The 17096-nt window shown below is 36.3% G+C and overlaps 1 protein-coding gene across 1 annotated transcript; it reads right to left on the bottom strand.

The window, feature by feature from the left end:
* Positions 1-939: 939 nt before the first annotated feature.
* Positions 940-16923, bottom strand: LOC109036787 (uncharacterized). The gene is made up of 9 exons (XM_019051160.2): positions 16607-16923; positions 14426-14626; positions 13352-13569; positions 11959-12162; positions 11138-11324; positions 10266-10427; positions 9231-9441; positions 5721-7674; positions 940-3682 (listed from the first exon to the last, which is right to left on the bottom strand). Exons 1-9 carry the CDS (start codon positions 16718-16720, stop codon positions 2734-2736), a joined length of 4200 nt encoding a protein of 1399 aa, XP_018906705.2. The 5' UTR covers positions 16721-16923; the 3' UTR covers positions 940-2733.
* Between the last annotated feature and the right edge of the window lie 173 nt (positions 16924-17096).

The raw sequence follows: 17096 nt of genomic DNA on the forward strand, positions 1-17096 counted from the left end.
TACTTAAACTTAAGACTCTTTGAAGAAATGGCCTGAGACCCTAGCTGCAGTGCCCATGTGACTAATTTTGGTACCTAATCAAGCAGTCATTGCATTTACTTAGATATTTAAAAAAAAAGAAGCCATTGGCGACTTCTTGTATCAGTGAGATCTGAAAATCTTGATGTCTTCCAAGTCCCTCAATTATAAAGATACACTAAACAATTGGACGTTTTTGAGTGTTTCTCAGAGGAGAAATAATTAAAAAAATTGTTTTTGATCTTCTGAAATCAAGTAGGTAACAGATTTCTTTTCATTTGAAAATAAATTTTGCTATATACTTTGGAGGACATGACAGTGCAAGGATCTTAACCTGTCATTACCAAGATGCAGGACAAAACCATCAACAAAAATGCATCACCTATACTTTCAAAGCAAGACAATGTTTTTAAAAAATGATTGAGTACTTTGCGTTAATCCTTCGCCTCGCAAATATTTCAAGGCTCTTGCCTTACTTTTTGATACAAATGGAGAATAAAATGGATAGTAAGCATTCATTTTTTTTTTTTTTTTTTGGCAAAATAAAGATTTAATCGATTTAGACATTTAGTATAAAAAACAATAACATGGAAATACATCTTTACACTTTCCAAACTATGTAACATTGCTTGTGTATTTACACTACTTATTGCGTTTGAATCTTTACATTATATACAATGGATTAGCTAAAGTCATGCAAAACAATTTTTTTTAATTTGACGGACTCTTGGAGGATAAAATCTTGAGGCCCCTCATTTTTCATGAGAACAGAGTAAATGTTCCTGAGTCTAAATTCAAGAAAAAAACCTCTTTGCAGGGACCAACGAATAATTTTAAATTTAAACAGTTAATTGGTTTCCTAGTTACACATAGTAATCTTTTCTGCTCCAAATAGAAAAAAATTGAGACTATTAAGCTCAAATCGAGTCAAAATATGAGGAAAGAAAGAAAAGAAGAAGAGGGCCAACAATGGATTAGAATTCATTAATGCATAGACATTTTTGGTTAAGGTTGGGACACTATAACATTGGGAAAATTAAGAGCTTTTTTCTTTCAGATGCTACTAACAAGATTCCTATGGTAAGCGACAAAGAAATTTTTGTACACAGGTTATTGTCAGTACAGAAATGCAACTAAAACTCATGGGCATGCAAAAATAAAGCTTGTAAAATTCAATTGGTACAGCCCGGGAAAGCTACTCATTTCCTTTCAGACAAGCTCTCCTTGAGCTTGTCCGGCCCAATACTGCCAGACTTTTCACATTTTAAAGATCGTTTTTTGATGGGCTTTTTCCTTGCTTCTTCTTGCAGAACATTTTCGTTGCCTCTTTAATATCCTTACACCACACAAATCTACTACCTCTCAGATTTTTTTTGGCTTTGGGAAAATCTGACAGTTGCATGGTATAGTGTCATGTGACTTTGATCATATTTTTCAAGACATTTACAGAGGAAAATTTCAGATAGACCATGCTTGAAAGATGGGTGAAGAGAATGGGTCTGCATCTGATGTGTGATAATCAATATCTTTAAAAAGAAAAGATACTTGATTGTAGGAAATTCTTGTTTTAGGTATTATTTTTTTGTTGGTAAGAGATCTGCTTGTGAAGATCTTCAAGTAAAAATGTACGTATTAATTTTAAATCTTGATTCGAAAGTCACTTTTTTCCCTTAGGAACTGTTGGAAAATTTGCAAGTCCCTCAACAAATGCTCTTTAACACATCAAGACTCATGTGATTTTTAACCAAATAAGTTCAAAGAGAGCTTGTTTTAAGGCTAATATGAGTAATTCTTCAGGGTTATACGAATCGCATTTTGCATACTTCATTTGCTTGCTCCTACCAGAACCAATCGTATTACTTTACAGACAACTGATGTAAATAACCCTTTACCTACCTACTTTTACTTTTGCAGAGAGTAAAGTTCATTTTCGGGAATCAATTACATTATTCACAACAACAATAAAATTAATGTACTAAAAGGACTAATGTTTAAATTTTCAGTTCTGATTAGTTTCAATACCTACACAATTGCAGGTTTTCTTCATGCTGGTTTGTACTTTTATCCTCATAATTTTAGAAAAACAAAAGAGACCTGTATTTCCTGATTTGTGATTATCATGCCCAAACTTGCCTTGCCATGCCTACAGACCTCAAACATCGCCGGATATTCCTGCAAAACATTGGGATGTTGCTCCCTGAATTTGGAGGAAGCAAGGTCCTAATTTATAGTGAATGAGGTTATGAGGCCTCTAGAGGATAAGTTATAATAACAATTTTTTAACATAATGCCAAAAATTATGACTGAGCGTCTGAAGAGCACAAAAATAGGACATATTACTATGATGTTGATACTGAAAAACATGGCACTCAAACCTCAATTTCAAAGAATAGCGTGTTTCTTTTAAGAATCATATCATGCATGGCTCCAGACGAAATTCTTTTTTCAGTGATGAAAAATTTATTCTAAGATGATACCTTCATTTCATAAGCGGATTCTAGGCATCATTTTAGGCATTAAATTGTTATTCTTGTGATAAAGTATGGGGAAAAAATTGAAAAAAGATTAAATAAATACGTTTAAAAAATTGGAGTCTTTTAGTTCCTCCCTCCTAGTAAAAATCTTAAATGTTCTTCTACACGTAATATCAACTTATCATTCCGGTGGTGCGCTGAGAAGATAATAATGTTTAACATTGTAATGAGCTTAAAAATACTAGTTCCACTCCTTCTTACTTTTCGTTAGTAATTGCGGCCTATGGAGGGCTACGTCAGGAGGTGTCAAATCATACACATCACTTTCTGAATCTTTGATTGTGGAAATTCCGCTGCGATCCTGTTGAAAAAAAATCTCCGGTGACAGACCATTCGAATCACCAGGTGAGGGTGCAATTCCTGAGGAACGACCATTGGGTTTCTGCTTGATGGGGGTGGAGTGTTTTGGAGTGTTTCTGAGATGAGCCCGGCCATCACTAACATCTGATTTTTTCTTCATTTCTGCTGGGCTACTGTCGGAGCTAGAGAGGGAGTTCAAACGAGATGTTTCAGCGATTTTTTTCCACGTAGACAGTGCCCAGCTGCTACCCAAGTTCTTACAGACTTTTTCCAAGTCTGTTGGAGATAAGTCATTTCGAAGGATATTTTCCAATTCTTCGTTGATCAGCGGAGTTGAATCAGATTCTGACGTTGTTCCTTTCTTGCTTCTCCTTACTGTTGTATTTTTGTCGTTGCCATATTTATCTTTTAACTCCTTCAGCCATGGAAATGGACTGGATATTAAACCTCTTTTCAAGAGCTCGTCAACTATGTCTGGAAGTTCCGATTCAGTGCTTGTATGGTGACCATCCGAGGCTGATTTCTGTTTAACCGATGGGGAGCCTCGTGATGACTTTTCTAATCTCTTGAGCTCAGCACTGGTATCAGCACTGCAACTTTTACTCAACTCATCTATCTGCTGTTGTAATGTTTCTATCCTACTCTGCAGCAAGGCCTGTTGTCTTTGAACCGTGTGGTGGAGAGAGGTATCAGGTGACTCCTGGGGTTTTCTCTTACTTGGTTTCGATGTGCTTGGACCTTCTTGGAGGGTTGTTTGCTGAGTGGTTGATGGTGTGTCAACTTCAATGATCGTTGAGAGATCTTTTGCAACACGGATGCGCCGATTATTACTGTAAAAAAAATGGAAAACTATTTGTAGATGCAGACTAAGAGGAGAGGAGTTTCTTCTTTAAAGATTCATACATTTGTAACAGGCACCAGGAATGCAAAGAAAATGAGGGAGGGTGCGATCTTGGATACGATGTCACTTCTGGAAAAGCAAGAAAAGCTTGAAAACTTCCAGCCTTCTATTGTTGAATTGTCCAGAATTTCCTTTAATATTTGGTTTGAACGGCTAGAATGATAAAATATGGAAGTCGAGGGTGCAAATCACGCGATCATCATCGCATGGCCGCTCGCTTGAAAAAATGGGAAGATTATGAAAATTGGGAAATTCAGCTCGTGATATAGCATAAAATTCCGCTTTTCTCTTCAAATATCACAGTGAAATTCGCGTTTTTTTCACAAAATTGCGGCAAAAGGGGCATACAAACGAGGCCAAGAAAATGATCACAGCTTGGGAAATTATGGGGAAAAAGAGGTTTTTTAATGTGGGAAGGCCAATTCCAAAGACCGAAAGGCTACTTCTCATTTTCGGACTTCCCCAACTTTCTGCAACCTTTTCTTCGGAACTTTTTTCCCCTTGGAAAATACACTAAAAAAAACCAGGGAGTAATTGGCATTTTGCCGATTTAGAGACAGGAAAAACAATCACCCAGTCACACATGTGAAACATTATTGGTAGCTAAAGCTAAAAAAAGGATTTTTGGTTAGTGCCACATAAAATACACCTACTTTTAATGAGAGAAAGAAAAACAATCAATAAGAAGTGAAATTCAGACTCAACATTTTTGGGATCTCAAATGAATTAAACATATGTTTCTATTTTGTGCTATTCATACAAATTATCATAATTCATTTGAATAATTAAGACTGTATTACGAAGAAGTGTATGTTATGACAGAATAGAATAGCCATACCATACCCATAGAAAGAAACAGTGACAAGAGGTTGTTTAAAAACGCCATCTTCATGCACAGTAGATTTGCCGTTCCCCTCACATGCATCGATATTTTCTGATTGATCTGGGTCCAACTTCCTGTATTAAGAATGTTAGTTTTCATGAAAGTCCTAGATTTTGGATTTACCCAGACTTAGTTTAATAAGACAGAGACTGTTAAGGAAGGATAAAAGTGGAAACAAAACTTGATACTAATGAAGAAAAAAAAATAAAAATATGAGATTATGAGACAAGGTAACACTCGTCGTAAGAAATCATGGGATAAGGTATCTAGGAGATAAATTTAAAATTGAACCTCCAATATTGAAAGTAGCTACCAGAGTTACCACATCATTTAGAAAATGATTTTCCCTGACATTTCCCTAATTTTCTGGACACATTTTGATAAAATTCCCTGACAATTGAAGATATGCCAGATGGATAACAAAAGCAAATTTAGAAATCATTTTCAGGCAAACTTTGTTGCTTGAAACGTTGAACTCATTCTAGAAAGCAAATGAAGGTGACTTAAAAATTTTCCCCTAACGCTTTCATCACTTTTCCTGACATGTCCAGGTATCTCGTGATTTTTCCAATTTTCCTGTCATTTCCTGATTTTCCCAGAATTCCCTATCTGTGGCAGCTCTGAGTAATGTTGGGTACCTCTGAGGTATCCATAAATTCAAAGACCAATTTTGTAAGTACTAAAAATTGTTTGACGAATTCTCTTTGGGGCTAAGTTTTGTCAGAAAAACTAGCAAACATAATTATGTTTACAATGAGTCTCACCTGCGCTTAAGTCAAGAAATGGCCTGGGGCCTTCAAATTTTTCGTAACAAGTGCTAAATAAAAACGTTAACATCTTGGTTAGGAGATTTTTGTTGCATTAATCGTGTTCTCCGTAAAATTTTGAAGAGGAGACATGTATGAGCATACTGAAATTCATTCCCTGCACTTCATTGACAACAAAAAAAAGAAGGAAGAAGTAAACTGTAGAAAAGAGAGAAAAACAGAATGTATTGATGTATTCTAAAAAGAAAAAAAAAAAACCCGGCAGCATGCAACCATAAAATTTAATCTTTTGATTTTTAAACGTATATTTTACTCACTTTGATGCAGAAACTTGAGTTGGGTCATTCCTTCTGAGGAGCTGTGATTGTTCATCAGATTTTGGTGAGACTTCAGAGGAAAATACTGGTTGCCCATTTCCATTCTCTTCTGAGGTGATTGAGGATACATCCAAAGTGAAGTTCCCATGGGGCCGCTCGAAACTAGGAGCAGAGGAATTGCTCTCCATCGTTTCTGTCGAAGTTGATTGATCCGTCAAACTTCCTTCATCATCGCGCAAGGAGAATTTAGGAAGATTTGAGTTTGAGGAGAACAACACTCCACCTGACTGTTTTAAACTTCCCCTTATCGTTTCACATACTTTCTCCACAAAAGATGAGTCCTTAGATGCTGATCCTTTGTCAGGACTGGATGTGACGGGCGGCTGAAAGGTGATCGGTAATTGTGGCTGTTTTAATGACGATGTCGGTTGCTTTGACGTGGATGTTAGCTGTTTTAGCGATTCACTTAAGCGAATTGAGTCGCCATACCGAGGAGGAGGACTGCGATGGGAGGTTGAACTCGAGTTCATTGATTCAGTGCGAGTGCTTTGATTTAAAACACCAACAATATTGTTTATAACGTCTGTGTACTTATCGGCAACATTGCAATAGTAATCTATTAATTGCTCCGTCTGTCCATGCTCTGCTGGCTCCTGCAGGGACGAATCGACGATAAAATTTTGGGGTGTTACTGAGGGGACATCCTTCTTTTTAGATTCTTGACTTTGAGACAGTCTCCGGATTTCATCATGCCAGTCAGAATTGTCTTGGCTTTGAGATGTTTGATGACTTTCATTGCTTTGGTCTGAATCCTCGTGATCATGCTCATCTGCCGGTGATAAAATAGCTTGCCTATTTGTAGGAGGTTGGGAATCTTGTGTTCCAGATAGTTGTGCTGAATGAGGAGGAATTTTACAGCTTTGGAAATTTAATAGCTCGTCTAACTGACGAAGAAACTGTTGCAGTTTTGTTACTTTAACTGGTCCTGCCTTTTTTTCTGCTCCTGATGGTTTGGAGAGAGTGTCTTCTAACTGCGGTAATAATTCTAGTAAAAAGAAGAATTCGGGTAGTTTTGATGACCCACCTGAATCAGGGAGGCCGAAGTACGATTTGAATGCCTTGATCACATCGGGTGAAATATCCAGGGATTTTGAAGCCTTATCTACATTAGATGGGATACCTCTTTCTTTCGATACATTGCTCACATTGCGCAAAGCATCTCGCTGATTTGGATCCTTGCCTTTATCATCTTGCCGTTTAGATGCCTTACTTGTTACACTTTTTGTTCTGCAAGCTCCATCTGAACCAAATGAAGACTCCTGTGTTTCAGATTCTTGATCAGAGTCAACGAGAACAACTTCTGGTTTAGAGGTCTTATCAGGCTCATGTGAGGTGTGTTTTGTTTTCCATGCCTTCAGACTATCACCACTTTGAACTTGCTTGTCTTGCTTTTTGGGGTATCCTCCTTCCTGAGCATAGCTGAGATTGATATTTTCACAACACTTTGTCATCTTCCTTATTGCCCTGTGGAGAATTTCATGATTTTCATCCACGACCCTGTCCGGGGGACTCATGTAAGATGTCACTGAGCCAGATCCACTGTGAGCTTGACGGGATTTTGGTAGTTTTGGTTTCTCTGGTTTTTTCAGTTTTTTCTTTTTAACTTGGACAGGTTTTCCGAGTTTGGTGGTTTTAACTGTATGCCTTTGCCCTTTCAGTTTGACTACTACTTTGACACCCTCTACTGTTGTTTCGGAGGAATTGTTACTATCTATCATTGATCTTGAAACAGACATGTATGTCAATGACGAGGAATTACTCACAGATTCTGTGACAGTTGTTGAGTGATCTGCACAAGAATGCTGAAGATATTTTTTACAACTGCTGCAAAAATCGTTTTCCTCTTTGGTATTTTTCTTCACTCGTCCTACATCCAGGAAAGGACTTTCAGCACCTACAAAAAGAGAAAGAAATTGATAAATTCAGAGAATTTTTTTTTTTTTTTAAATACAAATTTTGACTGTTGTTATGATTGGTTTTATTTAAAAGTTACCTACAAAAAAAGGGGATTTTAAAATGTAGAAACAAATTTGAAAAAAAATAAGGAGGTCAAGAACTTTTTGCATCCCTGGTAAAGCATCCTTTTTTGTCTGGTAGTAGGTAGCACTTTCGGTCATCTTGAGCTTAGCACAAGACAAAGTGATCGTAACCAATTTACTCGAACTTGTAATGATGACTCAAAATATTGTCACTCGATTAAACTAAGCACATTGCTCCTAATTAAAAGAGTTACAGTAAGTTTAGATTACAGAGGGCTCACATTCTTACAGTACAATATAACTTTCAACTTCTTTTCAACAGAAAAACTTTGTCAATCATCAACTTGAAGTAGATGTAAACAAAAACCGTAGATGTTTTAGAGAGAAAAAAATTGAAGATGAAAAAATAACACATCACATTCATTATTTTCATATTTGTTAACACCTATCTTGGGAACCATTAAATTTTTGCGTTAATAATTTAGTTTTAATACTTGCCTTGAGATAGTGTAAGGCAAAAGAGCTTTAACGGTGGAAACTCAAATTGTTCAGTACACTAAACAAACTCAGTTGGGATGAAGAATATAAATTTTCAGTTTTTTAAACTGATCGCTTTGTAATTCTCTTGGGGATACTGGATTAAAATTTCAAGCCATGGTATGAATTGATGTCATAAACAATTGAAAAAAATCGTTCCTAAAATTAGCAACGAAGGTAGCAAACTTCATGTTTGTTTTTCTCAAATTCGCAATTTAGCATACTTCAACTTTGAACTGCTCTCAAAGGGTCAACATTAAGAATTTTTGGGTGTTCTTGTAACAAATGATGCAAGTGTTTGTAACCCCTTCAGACTGTGATGTGCTAATTTAATTTAATTTTGTTTCAATCCAAAGAGACTTTTTGTCTGGATTAATTACACACTAGGGCCTGGCCGCTCCGCGGTCCAACCCCCCAGAGGCGCTTCGCGCCTCTAATTAGCAGATATCGTGAGATCGTTAAAAGATCATTAAGAGTTAGGGAAAACCCGGTTTGGAGACAGCGGGAAGCATGTGAGCGTGCGCGGCGGGAGCGGAGCGGGGAGTGGAGGAGAAACCGGTTTGTGACATGATTAGTGTTACACCCTCAGCGTGACACGGCACCCTTATGATTTTATACTGTAGAGTAAGATATTATGGAAAATCAGATTGATTGGATAAGGCTGCATAAAAAAGTGACGATATGTACTGGATCGATCCTGAGATTTTTGACACTTCACGAAAGGCCACGGCCAAATTTTAGACAAAAGAGAGAAGGGAGATATTTTCAACTTTGACCTTCATAAGTGAAACGTTTGCCCTTCCTTAAAGTTCAGCTGCGAAGCAATGTCTTCAAACACACGAAAGCCAGCAATTAGGGATAGGCAGAGCTAGCTGGAATCTGGCCATTAATAGACCTTCCTACTTTAAGTATGAAAATAAAATGAAATTCATACCGTTTTGGTTTATGATCGAGAGACCCCTACCACATGCGGAGTCTGAGGAGATACTTTGATTGACATCGTGTTCAGAGTAAGCTGTTTGAGAAGCTTGGTTGATAGTCCGCTCTACAAACTGTCTATTCTGATTGACCCAGCAAGAATAATTTTCATATCTTTTACGGGGTTTTCCAGTTGTTTCAGTCCGAGCAGTTGGCTGAATATTTTGCTGCAAAGGGGGAAAAAAAAACCTAATGAAATAGAAAAATTTGAAAACTAAAAAAGCATTGAACACATACTGGTGAAATGCTTCAGCATGCGCACATTCATCTTAGCAGGGGCCAACCCTGAATGTTCCTTCTACTGAACCAAGGAGTGAACCATTGAAACGTAGTAACTATCAAGATTGCACATTAATAAAAAAATATTTTGAGAGTTAAGTATTAGAGCTCTTTTTTGTCATTTCAATTAGACACTGTTTCCAGAGCAATGAACGCAATTTTATGATGTTTGTGCTTACGCGATGCAAAATTTCCTTTAACATTATTGTTGAAAGTTCATTGCAGGCTCTCCCCGTAATAGAATGGCATAATGCTAAAGTAACGCATTTTTTGTTGGTAAAAGACTGGTAAAAAACTGATTTTCAATCACTAATCTTTGCTAAATTATGTTGAATTTGTGTTGATCTTCGGAATCCATTTCTTTCGATTCATTGTAATAACTTCCAAACACATGTGGAATGGCTTCATGGGATTACATACAACAAAATAGAAAAAACCATGGTTGCCAAAAATAGATTACAGGTGCTTAAGCGTGCTGTTATTCAAATTGAGAAAAAAATTAATATTTTATGATGAGAATGGATAAGCCTATGCAATTGAAAATACAACCCACTACATTCGTAAAGCATTACAACAATTTCATGACATTTTGTACATTTGATGAAGCTGAATTATCTTGCAAATTAACTGTAGTAATTAACTAAAATTTTACAAACATATTTAATTTTGATTTAAAAATACAAGTAGTTTTAGACAATGAGGAAATAAATACCTGAACTTGAGACAGGAGCTGATTACGTAGATATTTTTCTTGTTCTGCTAGTGAACCAAATTTTTTGACCAAACGATGAAGATCTTTATTCATGCCAGGGCTCGTTTCCGCACTTTTGACACTCTCTTCCAAGATTCTTGCAGCATTACTCAATTGTTCATACTATAAGTGAGAATGGCGATTGAATTATAATTTTGAAACACAAATTCAGTTTCAAAGGTAATTGAATACGAGAGGAGTGTAGCAAGCCAATTTTAGAGTTTGTATTGATTAGGGGCTTTCATTTTCCACTCGTTCCAGATATTTGAAAATTTTCCAATGAGAAAGTAGAGATACAATTTTTGATGCAGGTCTGATGTCTTCGACAATTTGACTTCATATTCACACTCTCATACCTCGAATTTCTATTTGAAATTGTCATATGATGCTTGCAACTTTTTCTAACTTCATCTGATACTTTGAAAATTGGTTGATATTAATACAATAAAAAGCCACTATCCCACTAAAAGCATAACGAATTTGCTTAAAGAAGAGGTATCGATAAGGACCGTTCGTGGACCTACCCTCAATTTCTTCATCTCTACGATTTTTGCTCATTGAAGGTCTACACCTTGTAGAGTGCATCATGATTTTGTCACTTTCCGGCCAAAGTATCACAAGCGCCATGCGACGTTTAAAAATTTCCGCCGCCATTTTATTTTTTTATGTAGAAATTGTTCGTTGAATCTGATTGAAAATTTCACTGAATTTTATCGGCAGCACAAAAAAAAACCTCAGTGAAATTTTCAAACAGATTCAACAATTTTTCAACATATTCAACAATTTTTCTTTTAAAAAAAATGTTTGATTGAGCCTAACTGCTAAAAAATCACCTTTTTTTTGGCAAGATCTAGACCACTAGTTGAGATGCCACTTGAACAGCCTCGTTGGAAGGAATGGATGACTCTCCGAGGCTTCTTAGAAGATGATTCTTTCCTAGGTTTTTTTGTGACAGAGGATGAACCTACTTGGACAGGAGGAGTCCAAGATTTATGAGAGATGTTGCTAGGCCCTTGATCTCTGGAAATTGAAAAACAATAATAAATACCAATTTCTTAAAAGTTTGTGGACACATTTCTTTTTTTAAGCGAACTGGTTGACAAGAAAAGAAATAATCATGAGGTATACACACAGGCATAACGGGAGGAATAACAAGAAAAAAATCATGACACACCATTTCATAAGTGCACTGATTTTTTCATAAATTCACTGATACTGCTTCGTTTAGGGGAAGATACTACTACTGTGAGTATGTCCATTTCACCATCTTAACTACACCACTGGCTGTTTTCTAAAAATCAGACCAGATATTTCTAACTTTGTATATACATAGGTAAATAGGGGCACCTAAATCAATAAATCATCATAAAGACTGAAAGCCCCATTTTTTGAGACACTTTGAGACACCAGAGTTCTGGTTTTAAAAAATACGAATGAGCGTTGGCAGCAGTCAAAAGTCATTCAGATTAACTGGAGATACTGAAAACATGGAATTAGACTGACAGTTTTTAAGCACAGGGTCTGATAACTGTTTGATTGACTTTATAGGAAGTAACTCTATAAAAAGTAACTGCAAAGCTATAGCAAAATCCTTTTTTAAATATTTCAGTTCCCCCACATAAAAACAAAACAAAACAAAACAAAAAAATTATACCTTTGACCAGTGATGATACGTTTTCTTTTCTGTGGAGAGGGCTGTCCTACACCCTGTGTACGGCTTTCTTGTCCTGTTGTGTCTTTGTTATTCAAATCAACTGTTGATAGTGACTCTGCGTTCATTGGAGACGTTTGACATTTCTTGTTACTTATGTTTAAAGTTTTGCTAACAGATTTTTCCAATCTTTTCTTGGGACTAATCCTGCAAGAGTGTGAGTGAAAAAAGTAACAATGAAATGGGTAGAACAAAAAAATGACACAAACACAAAAAGACAAAAAATAATAGGTGAAAAAACAAAATAAAAACCAAAATATTAATGCACGGTTGCAACTGTCTTTGTCATTTCCAGAGAAATAGACTGAACAAAATACGCATCATAGAATAAGCTTTATCAAAAGGTGAATCAAACGAAACAGGAAAGCGCTTCTTACAACTAAGACTACAGGATTCTGTGTAGGCATGTCTACATGAAAAATAATAGCTCTATATTAGTGATTCTATTAATTTTTCTTTAAAAAGAGATGTTGATGTTAAACATGACATTTTGGTGAAGAAATACTAGGCAACTCAGATTTTTTTGGGCGGCAACTTTAGTTTCAAAAACAGGTTGAATGTTCAGTTTCACAACTTTAACTTCTGTTTTCCATTAGCATAGATTATTGCAGCCGGGAGGTTCTGTTTTCCATTAGCATAGGTTATTGCAGCCTGGAGGCTTTCCATAAAGTTAGAATTTTCAAATGCCTTAGCTTTATCTACTTCTGCTTGTAAGACAAGGGGTAGTGTAATGGGGATCATGACATCAACTCAAACATGCATGAAAACAGATGGATGCATGCAAAGCTTACAGCCTGCTTTGCTGCAAGACTCTCTTAAAAGCTCCAACGCTTCCAGCCTTTCTGTCATAGCACTAACAAAAGCTGCTTGCTGAGAGTCTATGCACTACTCATGAAATCCTCAAACTTTTACCCTTGAATTGCAAGAATTTTCTCTTTGAACTCCCACAGTTTTTCCACAAAACCCCAGACTCTTTTCAGTCACTGAAAATTCTCTGACTTCGCCTATTCCAATCATTAAAATTTTCTTGACTTTCACTGTTTTCTAGTTTGCCAGAAAACTTGAGCCTCCAAACATCCCATTCCCAATAAATAATGCAACTTCAGGAAGTCAATACAGCTCAAAATATTTTTGACTCATTTTAGCTAAAGTTTTGTACTCTTTTCCCTGAAATCAAAATCTATCACAATTACAGGTGATTGTGAGTGCCAATCATTGGAACTTTTGAACAAAGATTTAAAATATCTTCTTAATTATAGTTATTTGTAGTGAGTAAGCTACAGGTCTTAGTTCTTGAGGGAGACTAGAAACTGCAAATTACACATGAGTATGATACCTTTTGCTAGATTGTTTTGGATGTGGTAAGGTTGAAACAAGACTAGAGCGGAGATCTTCTACAGTTTTCTTAAAATGCTTGGCTTTTTCGGCTTTCAATTTTTCTGATTCTTGATGAAGAGAGGTTTTGCGAACCAAGTCCATCGCTTCCTTCCCCCGCTGTTCTGCCACTTTGGCAAGTCTTTCTCTCCTCTCTTTCATTATTGCTTGCATTTCTCGCTAAAACACAGAAAAACAGTGAAGATGGTCCTATTTAAAGTTTCATGACAAAACATGAGCAAAAATTCATCTCTGACTCATTAATGTCAGACAGCTTACTAAGAAAGTGCATGACACATTACAACAGACAATGCTCCAGCATTCTTTCTCTCTCAGTTCTCATGGAATAAAATATAGGAAGGACTTGCTCAAAATGTTCTGTGGCATGAAATTTATTGATTGAATACTTCTGAAAATTAATTTTAGAGAAGGAAATGAAAAGATTAGAAGTACACAGGGTGATGCGACATAGGCAGCATATTTCAAACAGAAAGCTGGTTTTATCCAAGGGTTGGAGATCTGCTCTTCAGATTGCCAGAGTATACAGTAACTTTTTGATAGCTTGCTAGAATAGAAAGGCTAAAGAAAAAGGAAATATCGTGGGTAATAAGCAAGCCAAGGGATAATTTTAAGCAAAAGGCCATAAAAAAAGGTTATTAATTGAAAATTTAAAATTTATGGGGTTTTCAAATCAGAGAGGGTAATTGGAAAAATTTGAGAGGGCAAAGACCTAAACACATTCCTGGAACTGAAATCGCTGAATAAAAGGCATACCTTTTATTGTTTCACAAACTTTGCCTCTTTTCTATTCGATTCAGTTTAGTGCAATTAGGACAGCTTGATAAACTAAAAGTAAGCTTTGGACAGTTCAAAGGAAATAATATTTGATTAGATTTTACTGACATAGTAGTTGAACACAACATTACAAAATGTAGTGTTAAATGCAACGATACTACATACCTAGTTGAAACTTTCAAGCTTTCATCTGCGTTACATAATTATTAAGGTGAACTAGAAATAAGCAATACAATGATACCTCTTCTTGAGCTTTCTGCTCTGCGCGTTTCACTTCTTCCAAACATTCTTTGAACTGCTTCTCCAATGACTCTATCTTCTTCAACTGCCATTCTTTCAGCAATGCATCGTGTAATTTTTCTTCAGCCATTCGCCGATTTTCTTTCTCAGCGTTCACACTGGAGCGAATTCGGTTAGCAGCATCTTTCGACTGCTCACGAACCTAACCCATGAAGATTTTTTGGTGAGAATACTTGAAGGTAATTCAAAAGAGGGCAGGATAATGATCTCATTGATGGAATTTTAGACATTCCCAAATTTTGGCTGGGGGTCTAAAAAATATACTACAACTAGTATGACAGACTGTACACTTTCTAGTTTAAAAAAGGAAACTTAAAACTTACTCATGTTAAGAATACGATTTTTTCAAAATAAAAACTAATTGGATTTCATTTTGAAAAATCATGCAGCGCAAGCGCGCTAATTTTAATTTTCATCTTTCTACAAAATGATCCCTTCATCCAAAATTAATGGAGACACAGGATAAAATGTTTTAAAAACAATGTCAATCTCTCTGAACTCAAGTGTTTTTCATTGTAAAAATGCATATAACACAGACCAATCTGTCAGCACGGGTTAATATAATCCGATTTGGTTGAAACTTGCTGAGGACCTTTTTTGATCAAATGGATCAATTTCACAGGGTAAGACAGAAATACACTGCAAAAATATTTTGCTATATCTAATGATCGGGCCACCATGAAGCACTATCTCTGTTCACAACTGAGTTAGAACTGAGTTACAAAAGAAAGATGAGTATTGAAGGTTAAAAAGAATTTGGGCATTTTTAAACATGAGATTACCTATGTTGAATGAAATGGCCACTATTAGACATTGGTTCCCGATTCAAGCAATAAGACAGAGGGGTAGCACAAAAACTTGGACTATTCCTTAAGTTAGTAGTTCCTTAAGGAGTTCCTCAAGTTTCAAGTTATGGTGATTTCAAAAAGGAAAGAAAAATAAGCTTACGAAGGTTGAGTAGAGTTGCTTTGTCAGTTCAAGACTAAGTATATTACCTCAAAAGCAATGTTCTCAACATTATTATCCAAAACTAAGTTCATTGCACCAAAAATGGCACCCTATTTTACCTTTTCTCCGAAAAATGGTTTCCGGTGTGGTCAAACTGAAGTGAGATACATCACATCGATTTTGTCAAAAATCACACACACACACATTTGAATTTTCAGCCTAAAAAATGACGACAGCCCCTGCACATGAGCCTAGAGAATCAGTTTAAAGAAAAAAATTGGCAAATCTTGAAAAATGAAAGCAGAATTCTGTTTGGAATAAAAACCTTGAATTGGATACAGAGATCGATAGCTGTATGGAATGCGAGGTTTTTCCCAAATAGCATTCTGCTTTCATTTCTCTAGATTTTGCCAATTTTTTGGTTTAGAATGATTCTATGCGCTCACATGCACAGGAATGCTTGCCTTTTCTTTGCTAAAAATTCATAATGTATAGAGAATTTTGAGAAAATGGATGCAATATATCCCACGCCAGTTCAACCACACCAGAAACCGTGACGAACCGCCTTAAACTGATCATCTAATAATTGTTAGAAAAGGCTCATTATTGATCATTTTCAGGGAATTGGAAATTTGGCAGTGAATCCGTATGTTGATTTTTTGCGATCCATCAATTAGTTCCTGGCCGCAAACGTTGGATGGTTCTCTAAAATCACTTACCTCTACGCAGAGCTTCACTGAGGCCGAATTTTGTCAGCTTTTTCACACGAAGTGCAACAGCCATCGATGAGTTCAAACCGCACCACCAGCCAATCAGAAGCACTAAGCCGGACTTAAGTGCAGTCGAGACCCCTCCTATGTATATTTAAGTGCGGTGGAAGGACCGACAAAATTTGGCCCCAGGTCTTAAATACAACTCTGATGATAATAATTGATAAGTTCTTTGATACTTTTGCTTAACAAGTGGTACCAAGCACTCATTACTATAAAAATCTGCATCTATAACTTAAAAAGATAAATGCCTACTGGAGAAACTAAATACTTGGTTGTATCACTTCACAGCAAATGATTTTCATACTCAAACCGTGGGATGCATGAGTGACAAACCTTCAGCCGTTCAAAATTCATAGAGGTTTCCAACCCTGATGTAAAGGAGGAGATATTGAAAATCTTACTTGTTTGATTCGCATTTGCCTTCTTCGGTTGTATTCATCTTTCTTCGCAGCTTCCACATCTTTCAGAAGAATACTGCTGCTACCGATTGGATGAATTGTTACATGAACAGACATTATTAACCAAACACATATTAGAAAAGATTTCCCAAAATCTCACAGAGGTGTAACTGATAAAAGATGGCCATGATGGCAAATGAAAAATCCTAAATTATGCTAAAATTGCAATCCAAAGAGCGTTATGATTTCTTCAAAAACTTGACTGACAGCTAATCAGCTAATCTTGCTTTGCTTGTCAGATTGTTGTCAGTTACGAATTTCTAACCTCCTTTTAAAAGCAAAATCGCACAAATTCCCGCATTCTGATTGGCTGGTCAGTTCTTACAGCCATTAGATAGGTTTGAATTATCTGTAGATGGTGCTCTACACTGATTCTCATGATATAGGGATCAAGTGCTCCAATCAGAGCTCTCTGCTTACTCTCGTAGAGGTA

Source organism: Bemisia tabaci, chromosome 6 (genome assembly GCF_918797505.1).
Source record: "Bemisia tabaci chromosome 6, PGI_BMITA_v3".
Classification (NCBI taxonomy): domain Eukaryota; kingdom Metazoa; phylum Arthropoda; class Insecta; order Hemiptera; family Aleyrodidae; genus Bemisia; species Bemisia tabaci.